At 45.0% G+C, this 26,456-nt stretch overlaps 1 protein-coding gene across 1 annotated transcript in view; it reads right to left on the bottom strand.

The window, feature by feature from the left end:
- Dnajc11 (DnaJ heat shock protein family (Hsp40) member C11) overlaps positions 1 to 12,536 on the bottom strand; it is a 61,833-nt gene extending 49,297 nt beyond the window's left edge. The window contains exon 1 of the mRNA XM_076861382.1: positions 12,429 to 12,536. Within this exon, the coding sequence (XP_076717497.1) occupies positions 12,429 to 12,500 (72 nt within the window). The 5' untranslated portion in view covers positions 12,501 to 12,536. The remainder of the gene's footprint in view (positions 1 to 12,428) is intronic.
- Positions 12,537 to 26,456: the final 13,920 nt, after the last annotated feature.

The following is a 26,456-nucleotide window of genomic DNA, read 5'->3' as shown; positions in this document are numbered from 1 at the left end:
TTTTAGTTGTCAATGGACCTTTATTTTATTTATTTATATGTGGTGCTGAGAATTGAACCCAGTGACCCACACATTCTAAGCAAGCATTCTACCACTGAGCCACAACCCCAGCCTCAAAGAAACCTCTTTTTAAAATGAAGTACCTAGGGCTGGGGATGTGGCTCGAGCGGTAGTGTGCTCGTCTGGCATGCGTGCGGCCCGGGTTCGATCCTCAGCATCACATACCAACAAAGATGTTGTGTCTGCCGATAACTAAAAAAATAAATATTTTTTAAAAAAATAAATAAAATGAAGTACCTAGCCTCAGATATATTGCTATAGTAATAGAATATGAATTAAGACTATGAACTAAAAAAAGAAAAAATATGTCCCAATATTAAATCACAAAGAAACAGAAAACCTGAATAGTACAAAGATTGATATACTAATAAAAAAACCTCCTAACAAAGAAAATCCTCTGACCTCATGGCTTCAATGATGATTTTACCAAACATTTAAAAAACAAATATTATCAATTCTTCTAAAATTTTTCAAAAAAAAAAAAACTGGAGCCAAAACTTCCGAATGCATTTTATCAGGCCAGTATTAACCTGATACAAAAGCCAGACAGATGCTATGAGAAAAAGAACCATAGATCAATATCCCTTATGAACAATGAAGCAAAAATCCTCAAGAAAATACTAGCAAACAAAATTGAGCAGCATAATAAAAGGATTTTATACACCATGACCAAGTGGGATTATTCTTGGAATGCAAGGATAGTTCAATATATAAAAATAACACACCATATTGACAGAATATCAACTGAAACCCCACCTTATCAACTGATAACCCATCCATCAACTGATCATCTCAACTGATAAAGAAAAAGCATCTGACAAAATTCAGCACCATTTCATGATAAAGACATTGAATAAACTAGGAATTAAAGGAAATTACCCCAACATAACAAAAGTCATACATGAAAAACTCAAAGTAGAAAGATGGGGAATAGGCACTGAAGTTGCTTTTAGTGACTTCTTCTTTTTTTTTTTTTTTTTAAAGAGAGAGTGAGAGAGAGGGAGGGAGAGGGGGAGAGGGGGAGAGGGAGAGAGAGGGAGAGAGGGAGAGAGGGAGAGAGGGAGAGAGAGAGGAGAGAGAGAGAGAGAGAGAGAGAGAGAGAGAGAGAGAGAGAGAGAATTTTTTAATATTTATTTTTTAGTTATTGGCGGACACAACATCATTGTTTGTACGTGGTGCTGAGAATCGAACCCGGGCCGCACACATGCCAGGCGAGCGTGCTACCACTTGAGCCACATCCCCAGCCCCGCTTTTAGTGACTTCTATTCAACATAGTACTGAAAGTTCTAGTCAGAGCAATCAGACAAGAAAAAGAAATAAAGGCATCCAAATTAGAAAAGTATCTCTGTTCTTAGATGATATAACCTCATACATGTTAGAACTAAAAAATGAATTTAGCAAAATAGCAGGATACAAAGTCAACCCACAAAAGCCACTTGCACTTTATATATTAATAATGAACAATCTAAAAAGGAAATTAAGACATATATAAAGTAGAAGCATATTCATTTTTTTAAAAAAAAATTTATGTTGTGCCGAGGATCAAACCCAGTGTCTCACCATGTGCTAGACAAGTTCTCTACTACTGAACTACAATCCCAGCCCTAAAAGCATACCCTATGATCATGAATTGAAAGACTTAATATTTTAGAATGTCAATACTACCCAAAGCAATCTACAGACTTATCACAATCCCTCTCAAAATTTCAATGATGCTGGGCACAGTGGCACATGCCTGCAATCTCAAGGCCAGACTCAGCAGCTTGGGAAGACCCTAGGCACTTTAGTGAGAAAAAGGGATGGGGATGTGACTCAGTGGTTCAATCCCCAGTATGAAAAAACAAAAACAAACAAAAAACAGAAAAGATGTTCAAGGTCACTAATCACTAGGGAAATGCAGCAAATCAAAACCAAGAATATAACTTGTACCCATTAGGATGGCTACTATAAAAATTAAAAAAAAAATAAAAATAAAAATAAAGAAAGAAAGCTGGCATGACTGCCCACTCCTGTAAATCTCAGCAACTCAGAAGTTGAGGCCACAGGATCTCAAGTTTAATGTCAGACCGACTAGTTAGGGAGACCTGTCTCAAAACAAAAAATGAAAACAAAAATTACAAAGGATTGGGGACATAATTCAGTGGTAGAGAGCCCCTGGGCTCAATTAAAAAAAATAATAACAACAAGTACTGACCATGTGGAGAAAGTGCAATCTAGAAGTTTATGTTGGGCTGGGGCTGGGGCTCAGTGGTAGAGCACTTGCCTAGCATGTGTGAGGCCCAGGGTTCCATCCTCAGCACCGCATAAAAATATACAAACAAAATAAAGATATTGTGTCCAAGCATAACTAAAAGAATTTTTTAGAAGTTTATGTTTAGTCTACTATTTATCAAGTTTAAAGGCACCTATAAGAACATTTGGAGATATGGAAAGTCTAAAATATTTTTCCTCCTAACAAACCTTTATAAGGAAAGTTACTAGAAGCTGAGCTCCACTGAAATAAGGAAGAAAATCAAGAAACAAAAAGGGATGGGCTTTAAATAAGAGGGGGTCAGTCCTAAAAAGATGACGATGGGAAGTCGGAGAGCTGGCCTGGCATTTCTAACCTCTCCATCAGTGAGCTGGGGTGTGGCAGAGTCCGTGGGGGAGGGGGAAAGAGAGGAACAGACTCACTCCCTGGGCTTTGCAAGGTGGACAGGCCTGGCTACCTGGTGGGCTCCTGTGGTAGGGGACTGCAAATCTCATTTGGTGGTCTCTTCTCTATGATAGGTTAGTGTCTTGGGGAAGGGCCTGGAGAACAGATGGAAAAGCTGAAAGTCCCCCTCCAGCCTTGGGGTGGCTCTGAGCACACTGGTTAGCATCCCCAGAGAACAGACCTGGGTGGCAGGCGATAGTTCTGTCCTCGGCACCAGCTCACCATCACCTCACACACATACAAAATGAAAAACACCCTTGTTTTAATTTGCATTTGTTTATGAGTGAGGAGAAACATTTTCTCATGTTTATCTATTTGCATTTTAGATTCCTGCTTTTATGAAATAACCTATTTCCTCTTACTAATTTCCTATTAGCATGGTCATCTTTTCTTTGACTTCAGTCTCTTTAATGTTTGTGTTTTTCTTAGGTTTTAGTTTTTTTCCTTTAACAACACAAAAGTTTCTCATTTTTAAAAAATATTTATTATTTTTTACTTGTAGTTGGACATATTATCTTTATTTCATTCTTATGTGGTGCTGAGGCTCGAACCCAGGGCCTCACACATGCTAGGTGAGTGCTCTGCCGCCGAGCCACAATCCCAGTCCCAAAAGTTTCTCATTTTTATTATCTTTTTGAAATCAGGTTTCAGTGTTGACCAGGTGGCACGAACTCCTGGGCTCAAGGGATTCACCCACCCCAGGCTCCCAATTGCTAAGACTTACACGTGCACGTTAGATGCCTCACTAGGTTCTTGTTTTTAAAAACTCAAACCGATCAGTTCTTTTTCCTGAGCTCTAGGTGATGCCATGCTCAGGAAGGTCTCCTGCCTCCAACTCCACCACACCTGCTTCCCCACAACCCCACAGCTGCAGTTGTTATGTTTTCACTTATTTAAATTCTAGCATCCCTGCAATCAACCTCAGGACACATTAAATGAATCTGCTGCCACTCTGCTTTCATTTTGTCTTTGTTACCCACCCTGATCTTGTACTGCCTAGGTGACCTGGCTGAATTTCTAGCTTGTCCCATCTTGCTCATGTTTGAGGATAAGATGCCCGGAGGCCAGAAGGTCCTTTTCAGGAGGGCTAGCCAAAGCCAGCTGGATATAAGAGGGCTGCCAGCGACCACATCTGCATGCTGCATTACACCCCCCAAGGCCATAACCGCCTGGAGGACAGCTAAGAACCAGAGAAGGAGTGAGAAGAAGGAAACCTGTCTCTGTCAATGCCCAGAAGAGCAAGGAGGATTCTTCCCTGTGTGAGCTCAATCCTCCCTCTTTCCTGTGCCCTGTCTATGACTTTCCAACCCCCAGTGGTTGAGAAGCTGCTTTGTGAGTTTATCTCCTACTTCAGTTCGTGGCCAAGGATAAACCTTCCTTCAGTTCAAGAGGCACTTGGTCTTGTTATTGGCTCCACAGTTGGAGGGGGTAAAAAAAGGACCTATTTTTTTTTTTTTTTTTAAATACCAGGGATTGAACTCAGGGGCACTGGACCACTGTGCAACATCCCCAGCCCTATTCTGTATTTTATTTAGAGACAGGGTCTCACTGAGTTGCTTAGTGCCTTGTTTTTGCTGAGGGTGGCTTTACAACCCGTGATCCTCCTATTTCAGCCTCCTGAGCCACTGGGATGACAGGCACGTGCCACTGCACCTGGCTAAAAGGACCCAGTTTGGGGTCAAACATTGGTACATCTTCATTTAACAAAGCTATCACATGGCACTCTGTGGGTCCACAAAGTCAAAATGATTTTCATCACAAATCTAAACTGCTGACTTTTCCACTCCACTCATTCTCTCAGCAGGGGGCAGTGGAACTGTCTTGAGGTTACATGATGTGTGCTGATATCACTGTTCTGATGGTTGATGGAATGCATACTTGAGTCTTATGTTTTCTAGAAATTTCTAAGGTGGGATCAACTGGTTCTCAGTTCCTTGACTGTGCACCTACCATCTTTGGTTATACCTGTAATGACATCTGGGCACCTGTAATCTCACTGCTGTCCAATACAGTGATTTAAAGTCCTTGAGTTTTTCTTGTGCCTATACTGGAATATAAGAAGTGTATTTGTGTCTTGTTATACGATAATACTTCATCAATCACCCAGTTTTAATTTCAATTTGAACATCAGATGAGATCAGCATGTTCAGGGTGGTGTGGCCATAGACTCAGATTTAGTATCAAAAGCCAAAAGCCACACACAGAAGCTCTGGGATCCTCAAAAATTTAAGAATGTAAAGGGGTCTTCAAACCAAAAAGCCTGTGAACTGCTGGGCTAGGAGATCCTGTCCTAAGGTACAATCCAGGACTCCCCTAGGTTTGCTTCTCCCTCACTTTCCGTGCCCACTTCAGGTCAGCTGGTACTCTGCCTGGTAAGGTCCTCACCAGGATGGACAGCAGTCACCCTTGGGCCTGCCACCCATCTCCAAGGCAGAGGGATGAGTTGACCCTCTGGCTCCATCTGGCATTCAGGCCCTTCAGCTGGGAAGTGACACATACTCCTCCACTCATGTCGCCAGTTGGAACTAGCCATGGGGAGTCACTCAACCACAGGAGATCATAAATGCAGCCCGACCATGCGCCAAAGGTGAAGGGCCCACTTACACCACCCGACTCACACTCTAAGACTGAAGAGCCCCGACTTAATGGCTTAACAACAGCCACACTCCGTTCACTTTAGCAACAGGAAAGCCCTAGTGTCTTCTTGCCAATCCTCTCCTTTCAAACTCAAACTTCCAGGCTGTATCTCCGAGTTTTAGCAATTAAATAGAATATTGTGTACTATATTCTACTAGATTGGGGTAAGTTTGCCTAATTACTACAATTGAAGATTCATGACTGTCCATATGTTCCACAATAATCTGACTGAAACAAACTGCATCAGTTAATAAAAGTCTGCACTTTTTAAGGAAATGATACTTGGTGCTCATACACTTTAAAGGAAAAAAACAGATTTCAGAGCTAATTAACACCAAGCTAGCAAGATGCTTTGCGCTGAGTAAGGGTGTTCCATGGAGAACAAGAATGCCACATGTTATCTGCTGTCATTAAGTAAATAGTGATTATACTGAGATGAGACCACATGCTCATCAGGCACTAAAAACAACCCTGTAGCTGGACTTGGTAAAACACTTCCTACCTCACTTCATAAAGGTTTCAGCTACTCAGCCTGATGCGACGCAACCAATCCCTTTGCACACTGCCCTGCCACATTTTGACACCACTCTCCCTGCTCAGCACAGCCATCTCCCATCTTCTTGGACACATGCAAATCTTTGCAGGGTCTAGAAATAAGGTCCTGTACGAGGGATTCGTCCTCAACCAGGAATAGACCCCAGTAATGTATCTGGGATCAGCCTACAAGCCCAGGCACCAAGCAGACTTGCCTGTCTGAGCTCTAAAGGGCACTTCTCGGGGGTTCACCTGTATTTTCTGCAGAAATTCAGCTGTTTAGTGGACAAAAGAAACACTGTACAAAAATATGTCTGACCCATTTGAAACTTATTTTCTTTTACAAACATTATTACTGGTGCTAATAGGAGAGATGATAAACAGGCAACCTTTCCCACTGCAATAAAAAGCATAAGAGGAAGACAATCAACATCTGCCAGATGAACCAGCCCAGCAAGGGAAAAGCCACTGTTCCGTCTTCTAGCAGGTATGGATGCCAAGTCTGAGGCACAACTTACCCTGGGGCCTACGCATCATGGTCCCTGTTTGGATTTGCTCTTTACCTCTTGTACCTGACTTTATTTTCTTAAGTGAAAAATTAGATGAACTAAACTAAAAATTAAAAAATTCCTTAAAATAATCAGCTCCTCTAGAACTACTTGATTGCGAAAACTGCAATGTGCTGCTCAAGAACACAGGAATTCCACCAAGTAAAGTGCACCTGGACAAGGTAGGCAGGATGCTGGCAAAGGCACACAGCTTTAGCCAGAGGGCTTACTGAGGGGTCGGCCAGGCTCCAGGCACAACCCAAGGTAAGAGAGAAACAGAGGGCAGTCCCTGGCTCCAGGAGATTGCAAACTAGATGTAACTTTGACCCCGCAGACTTCATTAAGCAACCTAAAAAAGGAATGCTAACAACATTCAAGGTGCAGAGATGAGTTCTGGGCTATCATAACACAAAGAGAGACCACACAGGAATACAAAGATGTGTTCTGGCTTCTAGTACCTGCTGAGGCATTTCATGGGGAAAAAATACCCTAGGGAACAGCCAATGTTAGGGACAGAAAGACAGAATGCAGGTGCACTGGCAACAGTGGAGAATGAGCAGGCAGAAAGCTGACCTTGACATCCCTGACTGCTCGCTCACTCTGCAAACACCCATTAAGTGTAGTCACTCACTGCTTAGCAGCAGGGGCATGATCTGAGCAACGTGTCGTTGAGGTAACCATGTTCTGGTGCAACATCACTAGAAGTCCTGTGGTTGATGGAAACCTTGTTCCATAGCACATTGACTACCTACTGTGTGCCCAGTGCAGGGAGTGGATACAAGGCTGAAGCACACACGGTCCTGGTATCGGACCACACGGAGCAGAGCTTCCCCACCAAGCAGACGGAAAATGCACAGAATGTATGACTTGCAAGGGCTTCAAAAATGGAGCCAAAGAGTTTGACCCTTACCCAACGAATAAGAAGAAGCCACACATGGTTTCTGGGTATAGAAATGACAAGCCCAGGCTGGGTCAATCCTCAGCAATGAGGGAAAAAAAGAAGAAACTACGTGCTCTGGACTGTTTGCTAATGTTAACTTGGTATAGCTTCACTAAAACCAAAGTGGAGAGACCTGGAGGAAAGAGCAGGAGAAACCCCCGAGAGGACTCGAAAAGCCAAGGGATGATGGAAGGCTACAATTTCTGAATGTCGGTGAAGAAGAAATAGAGTGTTCTGAATTTTTGGCTGAAGGTATGGGTTAAGGAGAAAGTGGAAGGAAGTTGGGCTTGGGGAGAAATATTCAGAAGGCAGAGATTCAGGGATAAAGCAGATTTTAATAAGAGCCAAGGAGGTGAGGACTTAACCCCAGGAAAGTAGTACCTGATGAAGACGGAGAATGAGCAACTGGCAAGGCGGGAAGACAGTACTCTGGCAGCAGAAGAGCTGAGTTGTCAGAGGCGTCACAGAGTGCTGATAGCTACAGCAGAGCAAATGCCTTCACTGCTGTCCCCTTTCATTGATACCTTAACACTCACTAATCTTGTGCTGGGATCAGAACCCTCATTTTCACAGATAAAAATACTGAGGAGCAAAAAGAAACGACTTGTTCAAGATGGAGGAGAAAGTTTATCTGGGTGTGGATCCTTGACCTGGAAGCTGGCCAGACACTAACACGTGTGGCCTGCCTGTAAACAAATTTCATTATGAAAGTGAAAAGAAGTCTGCAGAGAGGGGACAGACATACACACTAAACAGAGAAGACCAGGGACTCAGCCAAATTATTTACACAGTCCATAAGAGCACTCCTTACTAACTCCTACACTCATGAGACTAATAAGAATAAACTGGCACTTGCAGAGAAATGTGCCCACAACCCTGTGGACAGTGAAAGTGTCTGGATTTTATGGAAAGAAACGGGTTCAGAGAGGTTAAGTAACTGCCCTGATGAGGCTGCTAGGAGGTCAAACTGAGCCCTGACTCCGAAGGCTGGGCTCTTTAAGGCCATGGCTGTCACAAGGCCTCTTTGCACTTGACCACCGTCTAGCCATTTCAATAAATGTCAGAAATGCTTAATATATAAGGTGCCAAGTTGTTATTTCAGACATCCCCCCCTATGCTGAGGCCAGGCTGCAGGTGGACAGACTGCATTTCACAAGATTTTGGAAGTCTGCCTCCTACAGTTGTTTTGGAACTCTTTGCTGGAAAGGTAAGAGCTTAGAAGAGAAACAATCAAATCATGAGTCACAAAATGAGTCAGAAAAGCTAAACAGGGGATTGGGCAGACAATTCCAAGTTTCTACAACCAGGAAGAACCTTTGACACTTAAGTAACTTCTATTTAACCTTGATTTCTACTTAATCTAGATTAAAAGAAAAACTCACAAATAACCCCAACATGGTAATATAAATTCTAAAAAAAATGAATAAAAATTAGGCAATCAGTAGTGACAAAAATAAAAAGGCAGAAAAATAGTCTTTAAGATTCTCAGGGCAAAGGGGAATCCTATCCAGCATGGACCTCTGAAGACAAGAGACTGAAATTCTGATACCCCATTAGAGGTCATTTCAAGTACTTAGGAAACATTTTTCTACCACTAGGCACCTTTCTCCCTGGCATGTCCACCTGCACACATCCTGCCACTCACGCAGGTCTGACACTCCATCTCTACTGAACTGGCACTTTACTGAGCAAGGGTTTCCTGGCTCTCATCAGCTACAGAAGGCTCACTGCACACTCGCCACATGCACAAGAGGCTCCCACAGCCCAGCAGCCTGACAGGAACGTTTCTACCAGGCTATCCTCCCAGGGGAGGCCCCTGAAAGCTGGGGGCTTCTCTGGGGAGTGGGATCAACCTCAGTGCCACCCAGAGGTATAAAACAACACTATTCCCACAGCCATCTTTTTAGAAGTATGCGTCCCCTTTAAAAAGGCATGTTATCATTTTATCATCTGTTCATGTCTTAACATCCTTTCTTATACAAGGCAGTGTATAAATAAAACAAGTAGAATTTAAATGAAAGTTTAATAAAATTGAACACCCAAATTCCATAGCCACATAAAACATGCTGCTTGCTGGTCTTTTCTACTGTTTTATTACCAAATTTGTAATACATACAAAAACCTTTCAACTGAATTCCTTTTAAAAAAGAAAGTGGGGGGAAAAAAGGCGAGGCCCTGTCTCTATAAATGTGTTTTGGTAGCTAATGCAAAACTAGAGCATAGAAATTTCAAGAAGCAATTGCTTGAAATGCCCAGAGCAGGAAGGTAGTAAGTGGTTCATGGTTCATTAAAGAAGCACATTTTTAAGTTTAATCTCTTGTTAATCACTCTGTGATGATGTTGGAGCTGGCTGTTTCTCTGTCCACAGGCAAGACTACAGGCTGCCTCTCTGAACTCTGTCTCCTAGTCACCCTGGAGACCCCAAGCTCCTTGTTGCCTCCCTCCCTGCATAGCCCCTTCAGAGTCAACAACTCAGAGCTTTATCTTTGGGTTTACCTTTATCCCAGACACTGTTCTGTTTGGTTGCTTGTTTTTAATTATTCCTGAGCTTGTACCCTCCTCCCTGTTTAGCCTCAACTTACAGCAAAGTCCCTGACTCACCCAAGTCAACTATGCAGGGAGATAGATACACACACACATTTTTTTTTTTTTTTTTTTTCTGGTACTAGGGATTGAACCCAGATGGGCTCTATCACTGACCTACACACCCAGCCTTTTTTAATTTTTATGTTGAGACAGGGTCTCCCTAAATTGCCCAGGTTGGCTTCAAATGTGTGATTCTCTAGCCTCAGCCTCCTGAGTCAGCGCCCAGATCTTAAAACAGGGTATAAACATAACACACTGTAAAAATGAAATTCTTACAAAGGCAATAAGGATATTGCTAAAGAAGGTATGAGAGCCAGACATGGTGGCACACATCTGTAATCTCAGAGACTTGGTAGACTGAGGCAGGAGGATCACAAGTTCAAAGCCAGTCTCAGCAACTTAGCAAGACCCTGTCTCTAAATATAAAAAATGTGTATCTTTTTAAAAAAGAGCTAGGAGGCTGGGTTGTGGCTCAGTGGTAGAGCACTTGCCTAGCATGCGTGAGGCCCTGGGTTCAATTCTCAGCACCACATAAAAATAAACAAATAAAATAAAGGTATGCTGTCCATCTACAACTACAAAAAATTATTTTAAAAAAATATAAAAAAAAGAACAGCACACCAAGCCTGATGATGACATTTAACACTGTGTCTGTCAACAAGGGCAACAGAAGCACGTTTCATAAAAACTTCACCTATACCTAATTATAAATATGGGAAACGCCTCCACTCACAAGGACAAGTTAAAAAAAAAATTCAAATAAGTATTTCCTTGGTTCCCCGTTCATCAATCCAGTAACAAAGGCAACCCCTAAAATTCTAGCAGTTTCAAGTTATACCTTTGGCAAATGTCTTTATGATCCCCTACAGCTGCTTTAGTTCAGTAAGCCTGGGAAACAGTAAGTGGTTGGTCAATTGTTGAAAACTATGAATGAGTGGTTAAGAAAGGCTGTGAGTGCTTTGCTCCCAAGAACAGGAAAAATAGCTTGCCAGACAGCTCATTCCACAGGAAAGAGACTGACGGCCAAAGAAGTGGTTTACCCAAAGTCTCAGCTTTGCTTTGTTACATACTGAGAACAGGAACCCCTAGACGTCTCACAGTAGCTTAACAAGATCCACTACTCCCCCAAATATTTTGTCAGAGTTTCCATAGTAGTGACTAAGACATTTGGAGGATGCTCAGGTGTGGTGCCCAAGAACACAGCACCAAAACCAGCGGCTGTGTTGTTGGAGACCTGGACAACTGAGGTGGCAGCACAGAACCGAGATCAAGGCTGGGGCTCCTCAGTCACAGTGTCCAGAGTTGAAGTTTTGCTTCTGCACTTGCTAGTGGTGTGACACTGGGTGAGTTGCCTCCCTATGCCTCAGTTTCTTCAAGTACAAATCACGGGGATTGCCTTAAGTGCAGCCGTGAGAATTAAGTAAGACAACGTAATAGGAAGTGTTCATCTAGAAGTGTGGCCCTGCACAAAGCGAGTACTCAAGAAACATTACCAAACACCACATACAGCGGACAGGCTTTGCATAGGGCCAGAAATCTTGAGATGTAGTCAGGCATTCTCCAGTAGCGCTGTCAAGTGTAGACCCATCAGCTTGGGATAATCGGTGTACCCTATGACCTGACCTTGGAAGCCTTTCTGCCCTTCAAGTCCGATCTCAACTGCAGTCTAGTCACCAAGGAAAGAAATGCTCTGCAAATGCATGCCCGCTGGACAGTGAGACACCTTCGCACTCATTTTTGCTCGCGAAGGAACAGAGGATCAGCACGTGGGCTGGGTGCTGAAGTCGAGGCCTGGGCCGCACTTGTTTCCGGGCTGTGGGCTCCAGCTCTCCCGCGGCCTCTGAGTAGCGGACGGGAGGCTGACCTCTCCTGTCTTGACAGCTGCCCAGGGGCAAAGCCCGCCCGAGGTGCCCGCTTCCAAGGCTGCCCTCGCTGCAGGGGCTGCACGTTCCCACTGGGGCCGGGACAGAAGCCTGGAGAGGCCCCCTGGCGGCCGTGACCTTGGTGTCCGAGCCTCAGCTCACCGTCCTGTAGGCTCGGGGCAACAACACGGCCCCAAGGCCAGCGCAGGTACGTGGGCTAAGCACGCACCCCGGGACTCCCAAGCCCGTCCCTGCGCGCCCCCGGCCCTGCCTGGAAGGGCGCACGCAGCGTGCGGGCGGCCTGGGCAGTGAGGCAGGGACAGGGGCCACCAGCTCCGCGGCCGGGGCTTGGCTGGGGTCCACGGGGGTCGGCGGGGATCGGCGGGGGCCGGCGGGATTCGGGCGGGGCTCGGGCTGCGGCCGGCGGGAGCGCGCGCGGCGGCGGGGTCACGCGGGCTCCGGCCAGGCCGCGGCTCCGGGGTCGGACGGGGCGGGCGTGGCCAGCGCGGCCTTCCAGAGCCGCTCAGCCAGCCGGAGCCCCGACGGCGTCGCCCCGCGGGCCTCACCTCCCTGCGCACGTTCAGCAGCGAGTAATAGTCTTCATTGTCCAGCTCCTCCTCGCCCAAGGCCGTCGCCATCTTCGCAACCTTTCACCCCGCTAAACCGGCAGGGCCGTGCTCAAGAGGGTCCCGCGCGTCGTGGCGCCGCCCGCGAGGCCGCCCGACTGCGCCACAGCGGCCCCTGGCGGCCCGGAGTCGCCGAGCGCGAGCGCGCCTGCGCCCTGCGCCCCCGCGCGGCCGGATCCCTCCACGTGCTGCCCACGCGCTGCGGCCGGAGACCGGCCTTGCCATTGCGGGGCCGCTCTGAGACTCAAAAGGGAGTCTGTAGCGTCATATCACCTAGGTTGTCACTCTCTGGGTGCTGCGGAGACACGCCCAAATCCGGGGAAAAGCTCAGGGCGCAGCCAGAGCCCAGGCGTCCCCCTCCCGGCGGCAGAGCCCATCAGACGGGCTCACGGTGGCCCCACTTGCTGAATTGTGTTTGCACAGAGAATCTCCCAAACCAGACTGTGCGTCGCTCCGTCGCCATCACCCTGCTCTTGTACCCAGCCCCATTGCCTTTTCTCATGTACCTAGCTCCATGGTCTTTTTCTTGGCCACTCAGAAGGTTTCCTGCCCAGAGAACGGGCTCCACGTTAAAAAAAAATAATAATAATAATAATAATAATAATAAATATTGCCCTATATTTAGGAGCACCTGGCCGTCTTTTCTGCTGTGTAAATGGAGGCAATACCCATTTGCTTCCTAACGTAATCGTCTCTGGCAGGCGTGTGTTCCTACGGTTTCTACCCCAGAGCCATTCTGCTGTAAATTTCTCCCTTGTAATTTAGCAGTGGAGTCTAATTGATTTTAACCTGGTGCCTGCTGTTTGGTGCATTATTAAAGATGTCTTGGTCACAATAATTTAAATAATGTAAATGTCTTAGAAATGATGCTATTATCAAGAGAGGGTGGGCGGCAGGCATACTCTTGCCACCTGTTTGGTTGCTGTACCAGTTCTTTGTCATTTTCCAGGGGCCTTTGTTCTTCCTTAACTAACCATCAGTTTGGAACCATCCCGGTTGCCCTTCATAAGCAGGTCTCCTGGGAAGCCCCAACACCTGTCTGTGGATTTGAGAAGTTGATTTCTTTCTCTTCCTAATTTTTGGCCAGATGTTCACCATCTGGGCCTGTGTATCATCCCTTCCAAGTTGCCCAGTCCTCTTAGGACCTTGTGGCGTGAGATGCTCAGGTGTGCCGAGATGGGATGTTTAGCAGCAGAGAGTCAGTCTGCAACCAGCTGTCAGCTCAGGTCGAACCCAGGGCCTTGTGCATGTGAGGCAAGCAGTCTACCAACTGAGCTCTATTCTCAGCCATCAGTAGTTTTTATAGACTTCCCTTTTCCTCCTTTTCAGAGCTGTGATTATGGCCAAATTGCATGCTGACATTTGCTGGTTTTTCAGAATTTCCTACAGAGTATGGAGAAAGAAAGCTACGCTGTTGACCTTCTTTTTCCCTAAGTTTGTGGACAGTAATTGGGTGCAGTGCTCCCTGGGGTAGAGGAGTTGGTTGCTATCCCTCCTCTTGCTTTGGAAAACAGCTAGAAATTACACACAGAGAACATGACATACATTTCACTATGCCCAGGTTCGTGTTTCTATGATTGAGAATGACCTGATTTTTATCACCACTCAGATAAAATAAATAGTGACCAGGGTGCTCCATGTCGGACCCCTCTTGGGCCCACAGTGTTTCATATTACCGTTCCTTGAAAAGTGGTTGTGATAAATGCGAAGGTAACTTAGACATGTCGCAGGCCTCAGGAATGTACTTAATTCAGAGATTGGCTCTCCGGCTTCTGCCCTCCCAGAACCCTAATCTGTGATGGGCAAAATCATGGAAACCATGGGCTGTACAGATTCGTAAGTTAAAAACACACATCCAACACTCTCCCCGAGCCAGAGCAACTGACAAAACTCAGCTGCTTTTACTCAGGCCTTGAGCTTGTGTTTGCTTTTACGGAGCAAGCATAAAGCAATTTGTAACTTAGCTGCAGAGCAAAACCTAATACACATATGTAGTATATTCACATCACTATAGATACATGTGTGTATTTTATATATATGCACATATGTAAACCATGCCTATTATACGTATTAGATAATATAATGTATTTTGTATGTATATGTAATACAACTGTTTTGAATTCTCTCATCTTTTTTCAGTCCCCAGTATTTTTTTTTACATACAGCATTAATAATGTCTATTTTATTCTGCTGCCCTTCCTATCCCCCCTTTATCTTTTTTTTTCAGGCCTTTTTAATATTTATTTTTTAGTTATAGGTGGACAAAATATCTTTATTTTTATGTGGTGCTGAGGATCAAACCCAGTGCCTCACATGTGGTAGACAAGCACTCTACCACTGAGCCACAAACCCAGCCCCAATTCTCTCATTTTTAAGTAGTTGATAGGATGTTTCTCTCTCCTTTCATATTCAGAATGACCCCTGAAGATTTTGGCTTTCTGTGCAGCCAACCACTCTGTGTAGACACTGAGGGAGCTTCCTCTGTTAAAAGGCTCAGTCCAGGTGGATCCTCCTCTCTAGTGTGTACTTGAGAGCAGATGGCCAGGTGAGGTACAGGATGCCCAGTTAAATTTGAACTTCAGGTAAACAGTGAATATTTTTTTTTAGTATAAATATACTGATATTAAACATCATATGCCTATCACTTATTCTAAATAATTGTTGTTATCTGAAATTCAGATTTAACAGGGTGCTGGTTTGGATTAGGAATGTCCCCAGGGCCATGTGTGTGTGAAGGCTCACTTCCCGCTGTGGCACTGGGAGGGGGGTTAGAATCTTTAAGAGGTGGGGCTTGGCGGGAGATCTCAGGTCTTCACAGGCAGAACCTCAAAGGGGTTGTGGCATCTGGTTCTCTTCCTCTTCCTGCTGTGAGGTGAAGGGGCTTCTGCCCCACATTCCTGCCATGATGTGCTCTCATAGGCCCAAAGCAGTGGGGCCCATCCATCAAGGACTAAAGTGTAGCCCAGGACCCGCACCGGCTTCATGAAAGAAGGTTCGAGTCATGAGAAACCGCTAGGGAGTTTTAAATTAAAGAGACAAGACTCTAATTACCTTTAAACCAGCTCCAGGACGGCTCCTCGTAGCTCCCGCCTCCAGCCACCGAATGCAGCCAGTGAGTGGACTTTTGTTGGGAAACAAAAAATTCTGGGGAAAATCCCATCCAATGAAGGTTAAGGGGGCAGCATCCCAAGGTCGGGGCGACGATTGGGTCTTCGGGGTAGTGGCCAGGCACGCCTCTGCATGGACAAGCCCTCGGACCTGGGAAAGGGTGGGGAAAGCTCTGACACAGCTGTGTCTAAGCGCCTCTCACCCAGCCAGGGAGGTAACTCAAATCACGTGCGAGGATGGCCTCTCACACTAAAGCCTTCAAAATTGTGAGCCAGACTAAACCTTTCCTCTTCATAAGTTTATTTATCTCAGTTGTTTGTTACGGTAACAGAAAGCTGACTAAGGCACTGGGAATCCTATAAATAAACAAATCCCATTTGTTTGCAGCCCCAACTGGAGGTTTTTCTATCTTTTCTCTTTTTCCTGAGTAATAGTCCTGAGAAAAGAGCACAGCAGCCCACCCTACCTCCTCTCAAGCCAGTCTGAATCCACGCTCCTCTCTATAATTCAGGGGCAAAAAATTAACTGTAATCGCTTAACTATTCCTTGTCACTGAGTGAGGGCCGGGATTTAGTGCTTACTTGCCTCCTGGGCCGTTCTTCCTTTCCCTCGGGGAAGAGCCTTAGCTAAAGGAAAGGTGAGAGAATTTGCAGGCTCTTAAGAATTAAATTCTCTTGATGTTATCTGCTCCCTGAGGGTTAGGTGACTTGTCACTGACATTTTTAGCCAGAGGATAACTGCAGAGGGAGAGCTGCACCTGCTGTGCTGAGATGACCGCCCAGAGACAGAGCTGGCTGAGAGCCCAACCAGAGGGCAGCCTCAGGTGGCAGTGGAGACACAGTGGCAGTGTGGGGACACACTAGAAGCTTCTCGGACTCGCTGTAATAGACCTCGCCTCCCTTTCTCTGTCCCCGTATTAATCCATTCAGCCTGTCGGCTCCCTTGGCAGGGACCCAGTTGATCCCACTGTGACATGCCCTCTCTTGACATTTGGTGACCATAATGCTTTGACCTTGGCTCGACCCACCACATCCTCCCAGGTTCGCTTGCCTCCAACACCTGCCTTTTACGCCCCTTCCACTCTGTCACAAGTAGCTGGAGCAAATTCGAAGTTCATGCTCTCTGACTATTCCACCGGGCCCCCGTAGGACATGGCGGGGCCTTCAGTGTCCACCTTTTTAACATCCTATCAATCCCTCCACACTGTCTAGTCCACAGTCTTTAAGATTGAAGACAGAGTCCAGGAGTGAGCATCGGAGTTTCTGCAGTTCACAAGAGAGAAACGGCTTCTGTGCTGTGGAACGAACACTTGAATGGATGTGCGTGTGTGTGTGTGCTTGCACGCGGGGGTGCAGACAATGAAGTGTTAACACTCAGGTCGGAGACGACAGTGCTGTGGGTAAGTCCAGCATGGTGGCACCGTGGTGGAACAGCCCAGGTGGAGGAACTCACCTTGCACTTGTTGGTCAGGGAGGATCTACCTGGGGAGGTAATTTGGGCCTCAACGATGGGAGAAATCCAGCTTTGCAAGACCTCGAGGAAGCAGCTTCCAGTGCAGAGGCTCGGGCCAGGCAGGAGTTGGTGCTTCGGGGCCAGGGCAAGAGCCACTGAGCTTGCCACTGACAAAGGTAGGGCAAGTGCTAGGAGAAAATGTTAGAGAAACCACACTGGGCGGGATCGCAGAGGGCCGCAGAGGCAGAGATCGGAGTTTAATTTTTGTTCTCACCACAATGGGGAGCCATACAAGGATTTTTAAGTTGGGCAAGAACATGGTCTAATATTTTTCCCCCAAAAAATATTACCTCAGGGGACACTGGGTTAGAGGGATCAAGAATGGTGGCTTACCCTCAGCCTTGGTCCATTAGAGGTTGCCACAGTTTTTCAGAAGAGAGACCTTGGTGGCCTTGGACATGACAGGAGCAACGGGGAGGGTCAACATAGCCCACCCCTGGACAGCTGCTGTTCTGGTTTGGCTGTGGCCTGTCCCCCCAGGGCTCATGTGTTGGAAATGTGGTCCCCCTGGGGGGCTGCTATTGCAGGCAGTGTGGATCCTCTTAGAGGTGGGGCTTGGTGGGAGGTGACTGGGTCTTTGGGGGTGTGCCTTGGTAAGGATGGCCTTAGGCCTGAGCCTAAACAACTCCATTTTAAAACTCCAGTTTGAAACCTGTAGTCTCCCATTCAGCCTACAAACAAGTCACTTCTCCTTACCCTGATAAACTCAGAGCGAAACCTCTTGTTGTCCCATAAGAGGGAGAGGCAAGAAAATCAGGGTGGGGACCGCCATATCAGATGCTTTAACCCCAGGGCCAATGATGTCACTGAGAAATATGGTGGCAGCTGATAGGGATTGAAAGGAGGGTCAGAAGCCCAAAAATTTAGTATAAATTATGGAGCAAATGAACAGACATTCAGCCAGCCGACACTCATGCCCACATGCCGGAGAGCCTGATGAGGACCTGGACTGACATCCAACTCTTCTCATTGTTTGCCTGATCCTCTGCATCTTCCTCATCGCTCTCAAACTCTACAGCCACATCTTGGGTCTGATGAGAAAAGGACTTCTCCTCAACCAGCTAGCTGTCAGCTCCACCCCAGGAGAAGCCTGCCTTGGTCACCGAGGTCTGAGTGAGTGGGCATCTACTGGACTTGGAGCCTAAGGCTGAGACTTTTGATCTGACACTTGAGCTGAGCATGCGGAGGGAATGTCTGTCATGAGCCTGTCATGAGTAAGTGGGTTTTCAGTGCTTAGAATTAATCTAGAGTTGTTTGCTGTGAATTGATTCTGTCTATTGCAGTGCCTGGTATTAAGGATTGTCATTTTCTTGATTAAGAACCTATAGAGTGAAATTGTACTGAGTGATTTGAGTGAATAAAGCATTGAGAAGAGCAGAAGTGCTTGGACATTCTTTATTTCTTCCCTTTTGACGTCATAAGTCGCACCTTTTGCCCATCACGACAGCCTTCTGAAGGAATTAAGTCGTTCTCATGGAGCCTCAGTTGTTATACGGTGAGCCTGGCGCCTCCCCGTTCTCTGGCTTCCTGTCTCCGTATGTGATCTCTCTTCGCCATGTGAGCTCCTGCCATGGTGCTGTCTCCATGATATAACATATCCAAAGGGACCCTCACCAGAGCCATGCCATGCTGTCTGGGCTTTTAGCTTCCAAAACTGTAAGCCAAATCAACCTCATTTTTTTTTTTTTTTGAGAGAGAGAGAGAGAGAGAGAGAGAAGAGAATTTTAATATTTTATTTTTTAGTATTTGGCAGACACAACATCTTTGTTTGTATGTGGTGCTGAGGATCGAACCCGAGCCGCACGCATGCCAGGCAAGGGGGCTACCACTTGAGCCACATCCCCAGCCCCTCATTTTTTAATACATTATCTGTCCTAAAGAGTTTGGTTATACAAGTGGGAACAGACTAATACACCATTGGATTGAAATCACCAGGAATTGCTGATAGACTGGAGGATGAGGAAGAGAGAAGAATCAATGGTCATTCCTGTATTTTGCTTAAGAAATAAGGCCACTTGTGGAACTGAGGAAGGCTATGGAAGACGCAGGCTGGGGAGGGAGGTGACCAAGATCATGGTTTTGAAGTATTAGAGGTCAGTCTTTGCTAGGCTTCCAAGTGGAGATGGTACCTACTGCTTCTGCTTTCTTCCCTGCTCACGTTTTAATCCCTTGCACTCAGGAGCTCATCCCCGACATTTAATTAAAATTTCCTTCTAGCTGGAAATGGGGGTATATGCTTGTGGTCCCAGCTACTTGGGAGGCTGAAGTGGGAAGATCACTTGGGCTGGGCAACGTAGCAAGACCCCGTCTCAAAAAAAAAAAGGATTATTTTAATATTTCTATGACTTTTGAACCCCAGATCCAATGGCATTTGTTCAGCTGCCATCTGACTGGACACCAGGCCGTGTTTTCCGATGTCATTCATGTTCTTCTTCATCATGGCCTCTTCCTCTGAGTGCTGTACCTTTTCTCTCTTCCATATTTTTCAATTTATGTTCCTCTTTGTCCTCTGACCTGTCATTAGGGATGCTTGGAGGTGTGGGTTTGCCTTAGAACCCCTAGTTTCCCTTTATGGATCTTTGGTTCTAGTCAGAAAAACATTGTTTTCTGATATTGTTTTTCATCCTGTGCTGCATCCCTGATTGTCCATGTGGCCTCACCGACCTTCATCCTTATTAACGCTCTTGGCGATTTCTTTGAATCGGGCTCTGCGCTTGGAGAACTCTTTCAGATTTTGCTTACCTGAAAGTGTCTTTCTCTTGCTTCTTTTCTTTTTCTTTCTTTTTGGATTGAACTCAGGGGCACTTAACTACTGAGCTCCACCTCCAGCCTGCAACCCTTTTTAATTTTGAGACAGGGTCTTGCTAAGTCGTTTATGGCCTTGCTAAGTTGCTGAGCCTTGCTTTGAATTTGAGATCCTCCTGCCTCCGTCTCCCAAATCACTGGGATTACAGGCATGTGCCACTATGCCTGGGTCTTTTGCTTTTGTTAATAATATTAAAACGTAGAGAAATTTACTTTGGCTGTTGTTGTTGTTAGTATTTGGGTACTGGGGATTGAACCCAGGGCCACTCTACCACTGAGCTACATCCCTCCCTAGCCTTTTAAATTTTATTTTGAGACAGAGTCTCACTAAATTGCTGAGTCTGTCTTTGAACTTGCAATCCTCCTACTCAGACTCTTGAGTCACTGGGATGACAGGTGTATATGTCACCTGTGCCCAGATTTGACTGTTATTTCTTTTCCAGCATGTCGACAATATGATTTCATTTCCTTAGGCTTTTATTATGGCTATTGTGAAGTAATTCTCTTTTCTTTTTGGGGGACCCCAAGCAAATATGTTAGTTCTTCTCAGCCTAAACTTTCTTTCTTTCTTTTCTTTTTCTTTTTTCTTTTTTTTTTTCCAGCAGGGGGAGGTACTAGGGATTGAACTCAGAGATACTCAACCACTGAACCACATCCTCAACCTTATTTTTTATTTTATTTAGAGACAGGGTCTCACTGAGTTGCTTAGCACCTCGTTGTTGCTGAGATTGGCTTTGAACCTGTAATCCTCCTGTCTCAGCCTCCCGAGCTTCTTGGGATTGCAGGCATGTGCCACTGAACCCCAAGAAACTTTCTTTTATATCTTCTTTTCCCCTTCTTCTTAATCTCTATGGCTTCTTTGTGGATGGTTAGCTCTAATCAATCTTTCCCTTACTAATTCTCTTATTTTTCTCAAAAACTTTTTATTGCCTTATGAAGGCATAGTTTAGGTATAATAAAATGCATACCTTTAAAGAGAATAGTTTTATGCATTTAGAGACATATGTATATACCCAGAAATCCATGACCACAGTAGGAAAAAAAAGAGAAAATTCTCATCACCCCCCAAGTTTCCTCATACCCTTTTATAATCTCTCTCTCATCACCCCCATGTTCAGATAACCACTGAAATTAGATTGCAGTTTAAATTAGTTTGCATTTTAGAATTATATACATAGAATCATATGTCTTGCTTCAATCCTGCTTGTTTTCAATACCATGATTGTAAGACAAACAATTTCTTTTTTCCCAATATTGGCACCCCCATTTCCTGGATGCCTTATTTTCTTTTTTTGTCTTGTTTTGTTCTATTGTTTTGAGGGGGAAAGTCCTCACACATTTTTTTTAAAGAACTGAATGCACTTTATATTATTAGATAGTTTGATATACGGATAGTTTGGCTGGGTATAAAAGTCTAGGTTGTAAGATTTTTTTCCCCCTTCGGAATTTTAAAGGCATTGCTATATCAACTTCAATTTTCCAGAATTGTTAGCAATAAGACAGATTCTATTCTAATTTCTGGATAGCTACAGCTATCTTTTTTTTGGGGTGTGTGTGTGAATATTCTTATTCCTGGTGTTCTGAAATTCCATGTGACATATATGTATGGATCTTTTATAATTGTGCTGTGCTAGGTGTGGTGGCACATGCCTGTAATTCCAATGATTTGGGAGGCTGAGGTAGAAGAATTACAAATTTGAGTTGAGAATTGGCAAGTTTGAGGGTAGCTTCAGTAACTTAGTGAGAACCTGTCTCAAAATAAAAAATAAAAGGTCTGGATGTAGCATGATGGTAAAGCACCCCCTGAGTTCAGTCCCCAGTACTGAATAAAAATCATTGTACTGTGCATTTAGTGCACTCTTTTAACCAGGAAAATCATGTCCATCATTCTGGAAAAATGTATTTGATTCTTTCTCAAACTTTATTGTGATGTTGGAAATCCTAGACTGATTTTTTTAAAATTTCCATTGTTTTGCCTTTTTTTAAGAGAGAGAGAGAGAGAGAGAGAGAGACAATTTTTAATATTTTTTTTTTTTTTTTTTTTTTTTTAGTTTTTGGCGGACACAACATCTTTGTTTGTACATGGTGCTGAGGATCGAACCCTGGCCGCACGCATGCCAGGCGAGCACGCTACCGCTTGAGCCACATCCCCAGCCCTTGTTTTGTCTTTTTATTTTTTTTGTCAGGAGTATCAGTTATATCTCCTGATGCTTTTATTGATTTTCAAAAGTGTCTATATGATTATATTTAAAATTTTTACAGAATTTTTCTTGTTCTGTGACTATTTTTATTTGCCTATAGGAGAATTTCAGGGATGCAATATGTTTTATCTTATCTCTGAGGATACATTTGAGTTTTATTCTACTCCCTGATTGTTTTTATTTCTAAAAATAATCTAGTTCTCCACCTCCCTTCATTTATTTTGGTCTGGTGTGTGTGTGTGTGTGTGTGTGTGTGTGTGTGTAAAATTCCCTCAAAGGTCTGGTGGTCCTTGGCTCTCTCTTCTTGTGAGCTGTCCTCTTGGAGAGCGTCTTGGAGGTTCATCGGTGGAGTCCTTCAGGTGTTAGTCCTGTAGGTTTTTCTCTTGAGTGGGCCTGTTTTCCCAGAGAGGAGTCCCTTTTTCTCCTGCTTGGGGCCGGTAAAAGCCTGCAGGGGAAAGGGCTGGACTGGCACCCTGATACCCAGACATTCACGAAACTCCCATCTATCCAGCATCTGGTGTCTAGTGAGACTGTGTTATGTAGGCTCCCAAGTCTTCCTGCTGAGCCTCATCTGTGCAGTCAACAAACCTCCTGCCTGGGAGCCGGGGTGGTATGGTTGCTTGGCTGAGTAAACTGGGGAAGGAGATCCAGGGTTTTGAATTATTCTTTGTGTAGATAATAACACCCCTGCCCCACCTCTGACTCATGAATGACCTCTGGGTCCTGATCACAAACCAGCTTACTCTGGGGAGGGCATAGACCCCTCCATTTTATATCTTTGAAAACTTTGTTGACATCTTTTGTCTGAAGTCGTCCCTTCTCCCATGCATTTTGTTCATATGCATTAAATCTGTTTGCTTCCTTTGTTACTGTTTTATTGGAATTTCTGGGGGGAGCGAGATTAGCTCCCATGTGTGCTTTATCAGGTGGACCTCAGTCCTTCCGCACAGTGTAGTGTCACGCCACCTACCCGTGGTGCCGCTTATAATAGGCCACTTACAGATTTCCATCATTTAGAAATTTATGTCCTCTCCTGAGTCTAAGCCCCTTGAGGCAAGTGCTTGAAATGTTCTGTGCGTGTTTCCCATGGCCCAGGGTGCCTGGCTGCAAGCACATGCATGTGCGTGGCGTGTGCTGAGACGGAGGAGAGCAAGAGCTGGGAACAGAAGACCACAGTGGTGGAGCAGCGGGAGCCATTTCCATCCACTCAAAGGCAGAGGGACAGAGTTCAGGTTTGGGTGCCGAGGACTCCTGGGAGCAGAGCATCACCAAGGAAGGCCTTGAGCTGTGAACTGGGTGGACCAGGGCTCCCCCCAGTGTCTCTGGGCTCAGGAAGCACATGGCTGTTCAGTGGCTGCTCCACGTTAGCCTGCTCAGGCTGCTACGCCACAGTCCGGTGGCCCAAACAAAGGGGTTTGTTTCTCACCTTCAGGAAGTCTAAGATCAGGGCCAGCAGATTGGATGTCTGGTGAGGGCCCACTTCCTCGTCCACTGCCGAGTTCTCACATGGCAGAAGGGCAAGGGACCTCTCTGGAGTCTCTTTCATAAGGCCTTACTCCAATTCAGGAGGCTCCACCCCCATGGCCTAATCATCTTAAAAAGCCCCCACCTGTCATCGTGAATTAGGATTCAACATGAAGTCGTGGGGCACAGAGACATTTGGACCACAGTAACGCCCATGGTCCTTCCCTACCCAGCAGGAGTCCTGAGAAGAGATTGCAGAGGAGGTTTGTCCCTGAGGATGGTGGAGTGGTGACCTGCTTTGACCGCAGACAGGGTCCAGATTTGAAGAAATGGTTCCTTTTAAATTAAGTGCCAACTTGAAAGAAAAACTTTGTTTTGTTTTGCCTTCATGTGATTTTTTTTTTTTTATATTTCAAAAATTTGGGGAGTCCTTGAGGGGAGGTGTTATTTCATGGGCACAGAGTTTCAGTTTTGCAAGATGGAGGGTTCTGGATATGGGCTGTCCAACAGGGTGAGTGTGTTAATGCACTGAACTGTTCATTTAAAAATGGTCAAGATGAATCCCAGCAACTCTGGAGGCTGAGGCAGGAGGATCACAAGTTCAAGGCCAGTCTCAGCAACTTAGGTCCTGAAGAAAAAATGATCAAGATGGCAGTTTATTTATTTATTTCTTCCTTTCTTTTTCTTTTCTCATTTTCTGCAGTGCTGGCGGTGAACCCAGGTCCTCACACAGTGGTAGGCAAATGCTCTACCGCTGAGCTGTGCCAGCCCCAAAGACAGTAAATTCTATGTTATGGATTTTTCATCACAATTAAAAATTTTTTAAAAATGTATGTTTTTGGAGCCTTGATCTCTTGACTTTGAGAGCTCTTGAATCATGAGACCTTATCCTGTTCTCACTGTCATCTGGACAGCCAAGCTATAGGAGAAAATGTTACTAGTCAGTCAGGGATGGAAAGTTCCGGAACTTAGCAGGATTGCCTCTGCTTGGTGTCACATGTGATACAGTGTTTGCAACTTGAGTTCTGAGTGGTTTTTTTAGCTTGGGGAGGCCAGCTGGGTTGTAGATGTGGCAGGTGAGGCTTCGGCCCCTCAGTGTTAAAGGTGGAGACATGCTCCTGCAGTAGGAGCCAGGAGTCTGTTCCCCGGGCACCCCTGGCATTCTGTGCTGGGTGTCTTCCTGTGGGGAACCTCCGTGGGCCTTGGAGGACGTGGAGCAGCATCCCTGGCCTCCACCCCTAGATGCCAGGAGCACCACACCCCACTGTGACAGCCCAGAATGCCCCCAGACATTGCTGAAAATCCCTGGGGACAAAATCACCCCCAGTTGAACACCACTGGGCTAGAGGTGGCCAACCAAACCACAAGGATCTCAATGTCCATTTTTCTTCTTCAACATCAGATTTTCCTGGGTCCACTCTGAGCAAAATTTTCTAGCTTCTAAAATAAAATGAATGGAAAAAGAAAAACATATTTAAGCTGTCTTTTAAAGAATGTTTACTCTAAGCAGGCATGGTGGTATATGTCTATAATCCCAGCAACTTGGGAGGCTGAGACAGCAGGATCACAAGTTTGAGGCCAGCCTCAACCATTTTGCTAGACCCTGTCTCAAAATAAAAAATAAAAAAGGAATGCCTTTGATTTATGCGTGTTGATTTTATATCCTGCCGCTTTGCTGAATTCATTTATTAACTCTAGCAGTTTCTTTGTAGACCCTTTTGGGTCTGTTAAATATATTATCATGTCATCCGCAAATAGCGATAATTTAAATTCTTCTTTCCCTATTTTTATGCCTTTAATTTCTTTTGTCTGTCTAATTGCTCTGGCTAGTATTTCAAGAACTAAATTGAATAGAAGTGGTGATAGAGGGCATCCCTGTCTTCTTTGATATAAAGAGAGCAACTAAGAACAGAACAGGGAGGAAGAGCATGAGGAAAAGATTAACATTAAACAAAGACGAGTGGGGGGAGAGAAAGGGAGAGAGAAGGGAAAGCATATGGAAGTGGTAGGAGACCCTCAATGCTACACAAAATTACATAGAAGAGGTTGTGAGGGGAAAGGGGGGGGGAAACAAGGGAGAGAATTGAACAACAGCAGATCAGGTAGAGAGGGAAGATGGGAGGGGAGGGGAGGGGGGATAGTAGGGGATAGGAAAGGTAGCAGAATACAACAGTCACTAATATGGCATTATGTAAAAATGTGAATGTGTAACCGATGTGATTCTGCAATCTGTATTTGGGGTAAAAATGGGAGTTCATAACCCAATTGAGTCAAATGTATGAAAGATGATATATCATGAGCTTTGTAATGTTTTGAACAACCAATAAAAAAATAAAAAAAAATAAAAAAATAAAAAAATAAAAAAGGGCTGGTGTATAGCTCAGCTGCAGGGAACCCCTGGTTTCAATCCCCAGGAATGCAAAAAAAAAAAAGTTTACTATATGATACCTGATTATTTAATTTAATCTTTTTTAGCAATTCTCTGATGTAATTATCAATAGCCTCATTTTACAATTAAGCAAGATGAGTCTGGAGAAACTGAGTTCTCAGCTCACCATGCTGGTGAACAGAGAAACCAAGATTCAGAGCAGGTTTGACTCTTTCAACTACTATCTTTACACTTAGTGATTTATCCCCTTTTAGATTAATTTATATGATGATTTTCAGAGGACTTACAGGCATATGTGTGATAAAGCAGCTTAATTTCAACATTCTATGGAATTTGTGGTGTGTAAGGATACTCTCAGTGAGCCACAAAGGTAGGAGTTGTTATAGCGTCCACTCCACAGCTCCAACTCTAAGATAAAAATCTCTGCAATTTAGAAAATAAGGACATTGTCCAGCCGCATGGAGGGAAAGAAGTTGGTTAAGGGCCGCC

The sequence above is a fragment of the Callospermophilus lateralis genome, chromosome 7 (genome assembly GCF_048772815.1).
Source record: "Callospermophilus lateralis isolate mCalLat2 chromosome 7, mCalLat2.hap1, whole genome shotgun sequence".
NCBI classification, from domain to species: Eukaryota; Metazoa; Chordata; class Mammalia; order Rodentia; family Sciuridae; genus Callospermophilus; species Callospermophilus lateralis.
Note: the sequence above shows the minus strand (reverse complement) of the source record. Positions and strands in the feature narration are given on the sequence as shown.